This window comes from Galeopterus variegatus, unplaced genomic scaffold, assembly GCF_000696425.1.
Source record: "Galeopterus variegatus unplaced genomic scaffold, G_variegatus-3.0.2 Scaffold2626, whole genome shotgun sequence".
NCBI lineage: Eukaryota > Metazoa > Chordata > Mammalia > Dermoptera > Cynocephalidae > Galeopterus > Galeopterus variegatus.
In genome coordinates this window covers 8,010-15,816 of record NW_007728737.1, presented here as the reverse complement: position 1 = coordinate 15,816, position 7,807 = coordinate 8,010, and the positions used below count along the sequence as shown (strand labels likewise).

Genomic DNA, 7,807 nt, shown 5'->3' with positions numbered 1-7,807 from the left:
AAAAAAAAAAAAAAAAAAAAAAAAAAAAAAAAAAAGGAAAAAAAAATTAAATAAATAAAGGGCAGGTGACTCTAGAATCTCCGTAGGCACTTTTAGTCATCTACTTGTAGTTACAATTTTTTTAAAGCCCCTTAATATTTAACTTAAATTAACCCTCTTATTTTTTTGCTCTACTCTTATTGACAGATGAGAATAATTAGCATAGTTCTTTATGTCTGCCTTTTATCTTTCTTCCTGATTAACAAATCCAGTTAACTCCAACATCTTTTTCTTGAAGACCAGGAATATCAGTCATTGCTGTCCTTTGAATCATATCTAATTTACCTAGAGATATCTGATACTCATGTCTTCTTAAAATGTGACAATTTGATTGGTTATGCAATAAGCATGTGAACGTCAACTTATAAAAGAGATCATGCTACAAACTGGAATTCTATTAGATAATACCTTTTCAGTTTCCTTGTTGTATATCAGAGTTGGATTCTTTCTTCTTGTATAAATTAGTTTTTACTTTTCTTTGACATGACAGCTCCTTTTTCCCTTTCCACCTCCAAATTAAAAATAACTGTAATCTTTCAAAGAATTTTCTATTACCTTTCATTTTTGACTGACATCCTACTTGCTATAGTCTTCAAAAAAAAATCAGTTAATAATTAACTGGAATTAGATTTGGCACCCATCACTAAGGAACTCAACTCAATAGTTCTTGATAGTCTTAGATGGAATTTTTAATAATCTCAGAATAGACTTTTTAAAATCAATCTTATCATTCCTTTAAACCCATGTTTTCTGAGTTCCCAAATAAAGAAGGGTAGAATAAGCAAACATGATCAGAATTAAAAGCACTAAAACATTTAAAAAAACAAAACAAGCTAATGATTCTCATGATTAAATGGCCAGTTTAGGTAGTATATATATATGGTTTTTTTCTTTCTATTGACAAAATGAAGAGTATCTGAAGGTAGTACATGACAAACACAAAAAAACTGTTTTTCTTCTCAGTCATGAGACTCAACTTGAGTGGCAAAGTGCGAAAAGGTGGTCCTGGAGAAGGCAGAGTATAAGATATTCAAGAAACTTGGCCTAAATTTCAGAAAATTTTATTTTTCTTTAGAGTCTCAAATAAATCAGTCACAGAAATCTTATCTCAGACTAATAATAATAACTTAATCAGAAAAAGAGCAGAAATAGTTCAGTCTGAAAGGCAGTGTGGGGTAGACCTGAGTGGGAATCCTGGCTCTACCATATAACAGTTCTGTGACTTTTATCTCTTTGAATTTCAGTTTCTACATCTGGAACATGTGTATAATAGCACTAAACTGGATAGGGCTGGCAAGAATGAACATAAAGAAGACATGTTATATATGTAAAGTGCCTGGCTCATAGTAGGCATTCAATAATTGTTCATGGACTTTTAAGTTTGGCAGATTAATAGCATTCTCTTTACTTCCAAAGCTACTGTGATGAGAAAAAGATACAATTAAATGGAACAATAAATCTCCTTGATCTGAAATTTTAAAGTAGATAAGCAATGAAATAAAACAAGTAAGAGATAGAAAGAATGATGGAATTATAAAACCCATATGAAAGTTATTAAGGTACTATTAATCATTTCTGTTTTCCTCTTGGCTGTGATGATGAGATTATATTTCATACTGGATGAAGAAGGAAATTACCCAAACTTTGAAAAGAGGAATTAAAAGTGTTTTACAAAAACAAAAATTGCTACCAATTTCCAGATGTTTGATCAGAAAACTATTTCAAAATGAAGGTAAGGCCTTTCAGTCATTCAACTGAGATGACCTGTTTAGGTACCTACCATATGCCCATTGCCATACTAGGTGGCAGATGGTATGCAAGAGAAGGTGAAAACACACTTATTAAAGCCATAGTACATGCCAAGTGGTATTAGGTACATAGCACTGCATTAACTTGATAGGGTGGCCATAACAAAATACCACGGACTGTGTGGCTTAAACAACAGAAATTCATTTCCTTATGTTTTGGAGGCTGTTAAGTCCAAGATCAAGGTGCCAGTAGGGCTGGTTTCCTCTGAGGCTTCTCTGGTAGGGTTACAGATGGCTGCCCTCTGGCTGCCTCTTCACATGACTGTCTCTGTGCACATATGTCCCTGGTGTCTCCTTGTATATCCAAATTTTCTCTTCTTATAAGCACACCAGTCAGGTTAATTTAGGACCCACCCTAACAGCCTCATTTTAACATCATCACCTCTGTAAAGACCTGATCTCCAAATAAGGTTATATTCTGAGGTACTGGGGATTGAGGCTTCAATATATGAATTTTGGAGGAATACAATTCAGCCTATAGCAAACATCATCTCACTTATCTATTGCACAGTTTTACAAATGATGAATCAGGTTCTGAGAGAATAAATAACTCATCAGAAGTCAAATAGGCAGTAAGTGGTGGAACCAAAATTTTAACCAAAGCTTCATTAGCACCAAAGCCTATGCTCTTTCTGCTATTCACACTTCCTCAAAGAAATATAAATCTAGTTCGGAAGATACAGTATTGACTGATAAAATTTCAAATAACGGAGCTGCCAATAAGAAGGCACTTATATACTGAATCTGTGTCATTATATGGAAAAGATCGATTCAGGATTAGTAACTATTTATAGAACACTTACTACATGTTAGGCTGGGTTCTTTCACAAAAGTCTATTGGTCCTCTCACATGAGGAACTGCTGACTGGCAAACAGGAACAGTCTTGGTACCTCTTGGCCCAAAGCCTACAGATAAACCTAAGTCAATTTCAAACACAAGAGAGCTTTCTAGAATAAGTATTTTAGATACGACTATCTTTTACATCTCATCTCTTTTCTTCTATATTTTGGTGTAGGCTATGTTCAGGGACACATATGAAATTCCTAAACTGCTCTATAATTTTTTACCTCACTGGCAATTTAAACAATGTTAGTTGGCTTTCAGCTCTGTAGCATCTCAGGATTCAAGTCCTATGCTGTTTCTCTAGATTCCCATTTGTGTTTTCTAGAATGAGTATTGGATTAGATTGTGGCCAGTCTGGCATCTGCTCAGTCCTCTGTCACCCTGTATTGTTCAAAGTTTGTTAAAAGTACCATCATAGTTTGTGCTTTATTCTCTAACTATATTTTTGAATCTATACTCTGTTAAATTGTAATTATATAATTAATAAGTTAAATCATTTACATTCCTGGATTACATTATAGCGTGTCCAAAGAAGACCAGTCTGGGTACGCATACTAGGGATCAAGGCATATGACTTGAATCCTAGTATATACCAAGTCTTACACAAAAATTGTGGATGAGATCTACTTCTTTATTCTATACTCTGAGGAGTATTTTGAAATAATTCTATTAGACTGCAAACTCTATAAATGTAAGCACTACGCATATACACACACACACATACACATGTATTTTGGTTGTAGCATCTAGTATATTTTATATATAAAAATACACAATTCAATATAAATCAGTGAACAAAATAAAATTCAATGCCTGAGAAGTACCTGCTTTCCATAGAGTGAAAATAGTAAAATCAACATTTTCAAATAAAGTTCTAGAACCCTAATGCTTAAATGCTATTTGACATATAATGTTATCCATTCTGTGAAGTTTTATTTTGAACTCAATTATGTGCTATGGTTTACTACAGCAAGGTAAGTGGCAAGAACCACATTGTTGTGGTTATTCTGAAGATAAAGCCCTCTATGTACAACTAGACAAAAGCAAAACGTCCACTAACTAGAATATTTAGAAACTGAGGTATTATGGGCGGCCCGTGGCTCACTCAGGAGAGTGCGGTGCTGATAACACCAAGGCCACGGGTTCGGATCCATCCACTAACTAGAATATTTAGAAACTGAGGTATTATGGGCGGCCCGTGGCTCACTCAGGAGAGTGCGGTGCTGATAACACCAAGGCCATGGGTTCGGATCCCATATAGGGATGGCCGGTTTGCTCACTGGGTGAGCGTGGTGCTGACAACACCAAGTCAAGGGTTAAGATCCCCTTACCGGTCATCTTTTTATTTAAAAAAAAAAAAAAGAAACTGAGGTATTATGGTTAATTTATTACTAATTTTCTGGTTAACTGAGAGCTGACTAGATAGTCTCTTTTGCTTCAATTATTGTTGAAATCTTTTCAAATGATTTGCTAGGCTGATGTTATCATATTCTTCTGAATGAAGTAAAGAAAAACCTTTGAAATCCAAACACTTAGTCACCTTTCCTGACACTTACCTAGCCTTGTGCTTTGCACTAGACAGAGAAAGTTTTCTATCCAGCAGTGCTAATGGAGTTAGAATAGGGCAGCTGTAAAGCTTTTCAACATAGCACATGTTTATTGACCTTTAACTAAATATAAAGCACTTGCTGCTTATTATGGGGCTAGAAGAGCCTCCCCAAGAAGCTTGCCTTAACTGTTGAGATCCATTACTTTTTTTTTTTTTTTTGAGGTAAATTCCCTGAATATCAATTACATCATTTTCAAAAAACAAAAAGAAAAGCACATTTCAAAATTTGATCTGATTTTTCATATTACTCATCCTTCTGCTTTTCTTTTAGAGTATAAACATTAAACAGCATTCTTATAGATAACTGGAATTCAGTTGTGATTTTTCAAACTGTCTTAGTTGAATCAGGTGGGTGGAAAAGGTGTAATACTGTATCATAATCTTACGAAAAACAGAAGAGCAGATAGAGAAGCATGTAATATATAGTTTAAAAATAAAGCAGTGCTTTTCTCTAATATTTTCAGGTGTTTTTAGTTACAGTAGTTAATGTTTTGAAACTTCAAATAATATTAAAGCACGGCATGTATTTTTAAAAAAGAGGTCAAGAAACACCAGTGTAAAGAAATTTTTTAAAATCTCAAGAAATTAAAGACTTCATTTTTTGTCTCCAGACAAAAGGGCATATAGAAAGCATTCGATAAATGTTTTGAATTGAATAGAACCAATAGTCAATTAATACAAAGCACAATTCACTAAATATACATGTAGAAAATGGTAGTGCTCTTAGAGAGTTGTGTCCATGGACTAAATAGCATGGTGGTCTAAACTTTAAGTGGAAAAGTAAACTTCTAAATCCCTAAACACCATAAGACACCTTTGTGACTCTGAGCACATATATTTTTATTCTGACATTTTGGGTTTCCAATTATTATTACCTTTGCAAACTTTCATAGAAAGAGACATTTATTATCTCTCCCCACCACCCTTATCTCTACCTTCTGGTGCCTTCCACACAATGAACATAAAACTGGGGGTACATGTTCAGGTTGAGAACTGCTCTGACTCCTGAATTTTTTTCTCCACTGGGTATCCAGTGACAACTGGGTATCCAAAGACAACTTAGGCTTTAAATTTAGGCTTTTCAGTTTTCAGCTCCAGAAACACCTAACTCCACGACATTTTCACACAACATGCTACTTCCTACCTACTCTCAGTTTATAGGTCACTGATAAGGTTCAAACCAATCAGTTCTCATAGTTGGAGGTAGACTGAAAGAATGCCTACACTAGAGGCCCTCCTAGCCCAGTGTCTGTATGTGTGCATGTGATGGATCTTGGGAAGTCCAAGGAATACCTACCTCTAGTTTCAGAACATCATGCTGAAGTTTACGTTGAAATTCAAGGAAGTTTTTGATTGTCAGCTTCCCCTTGAGATCAGCTCCAAAAAAGTAGGTTGTGAGGGCTGAACACAAACCAGACTTGAGGGTGTTACCAGTAGTAGGACGATCTCTGTGACGCATACCCATACTGGTTTGGGATCGAATGATGCTCTGAACCTAAAATAGAAGCAAATCCCCATACAGAAAAACATTACGAAGTGAAAAACCACACAAAAGTAGGAATAATAACTTTTGTTTATTATTTGCCTACACTGTGCTACAATTACCTCTTTTAATGCTTATAAAAACACTATGAGATAAGTCCTATTATTATCCTCATTGTATAGATGAGGAGACTGAGGCACAAAGAGTTAAATAACTGGCTCAAGGTCAAGTAGCTAGCAAGTAGCAGAACCAGGATTCTAACACAGACAGCCTAACATACGTTTATAATTGGGATCCTCTAAGAAAATCTCTCTTCAGAAATGACTATTTGTTTTCAAGGCTTAAAATGTCTCTTGTACAACTAGGATGATCATCAACCTTAAAATAATACCTTCCATATCTCAGTAGTCTTTTAAAAATTTCACACTTCTCATTGCTTAGGGCAGTGATGTCATTGAGATGATTCCCAGTGTCTCACACTCCCACAAGTAACCAATTTAAAACTATGAAGAAGCAAAAACTGCCAACCTGCAACTTCTGGAGCTGGGGGAAGAGGAGGAAAGGCCTGTGGAGATCATGAAAACATGAGATACAATGGTGAGAAGGTGTAGGAATGGTGTCTGTTGTTCTGAGCCAGCCTGCTATGGAGGCAGGGGCTAGCTGTTACACATGGATCGAAACCAAAAATAGACACAGGAACGCTTCATGTACACCTGCTTGAAGTCTGCAGGGGAGAGGAGGGATTTGGAATGCACCACACCTGTCCAGAGGCCATAACGACCATGAGCAGGATTCCTCGAGGTGTGCATAGGAACAAGCAGCCACAACTGACTGCGAGGGACAGGTACATGGCCGGCTCCATAGGAAGTGGATGGAGTGCAGGCGAAAGGCTGGCCTGCCAAGAGAACATTGGACAAGCATGGGCAGCTGGTCTCAGTGGAAAGTGGTCAGGGCAACAGAATTGCAGGGGGCTCAACCTGCACGAAAGACTCTGTCCCCATCCAGAATGTCCACACAGCCCAAACCCAGAAGTGATTATGGATCCACATAAAAAGGCTTCCCAGAGAATGAGTGGCAAATAGCAGTCTCCTCAAATATCTAGACATCAATGGTAAAGATACAAAGATCAAGAAACAACAGAGAAATATGATGACATCAAATGAAAACAAAGCACCAGCAATGAATGCAGAGCAATGGAAGGTCTATAAAATGTCTGACAGAATTCAAAATAACCCTCTTAAGGATGTTCAGGGAATCACAAGAAAATGCAGATAGAAGATTAAATGATATCTGGAAAAAAAAATTCAGGAGCAGAACAAGAAACTTGACAAAAGAATAAAATCGATTAAAAAAATAGAAATTTTAGAAATAAAGAATACATTATCTGAATTGAAAAACTCAGTAGAAAGCTCTAACAGCAGACTTAAACAGAGGAAAGAATCAGTGAGCTCAAGGATAAAGAACATAAAATTATTCAATCAGAGGAGCAAAAAGAAAAAGGAATAATTAAAAATGAAAAAGAAATACATCAAACATGGTACTCCCTCAAGCAAGATAACCTCTGCATAAATGGCATACCTGAAGAAGAAGAGAAAGGAACAGATGTAGAGAGCATATAAGAAAATAATGGCTGAAAGTTTCCCAAATATGGAGAAAGATGACAGCATCCAGAAATAGGAAGCTCAGAGGTCACCAATAAAATTCGATCAAAGGGGGAACACCCCACGGCACATCACAATCAAATTACCCAAAACCAAAGATAAAGAGAGAATACTGAAAGCAGTAAGAGAAAAGAAAGAACTAAGATCCAGTGGAGCTCCAATACACCTGTCACAGTGGATTTCTCAGTAGAAACCCTACAGGCTGGAAGAGAATGGGATGATATATTCAGAGTGCTGAAGGAAAAAGATTGTCAGCCGAGAATATTCTATCTGGCAAAACTAACCTTTGACTATAAAGGAGAAATAAAGTCTCAGACAAACTAAAACTAAGAGATTTCATCAACACTAGACCAGTTTTATAAG

General features: G+C 36.1%; 1 protein-coding gene across 1 annotated transcript in view; it reads right to left on the bottom strand.

Moving 5' to 3' along the window:
• The window catches only part of MICU1 (mitochondrial calcium uptake 1), a 105,317-nt gene extending 98,759 nt beyond the window's left edge, over positions 1-6,558 (bottom strand). The window contains exons 1-2 of the mRNA XM_008582484.1: positions 6,544-6,558; positions 5,598-5,795 (exon numbers count right to left, since the gene is read on the bottom strand). Coding sequence (XP_008580706.1) covers positions 5,598-5,795; positions 6,544-6,558 — 213 coding nt within the window. The remainder of the gene's footprint in view (positions 1-5,597; positions 5,796-6,543) is intronic.
• Positions 6,559-7,807: the final 1,249 nt, after the last annotated feature.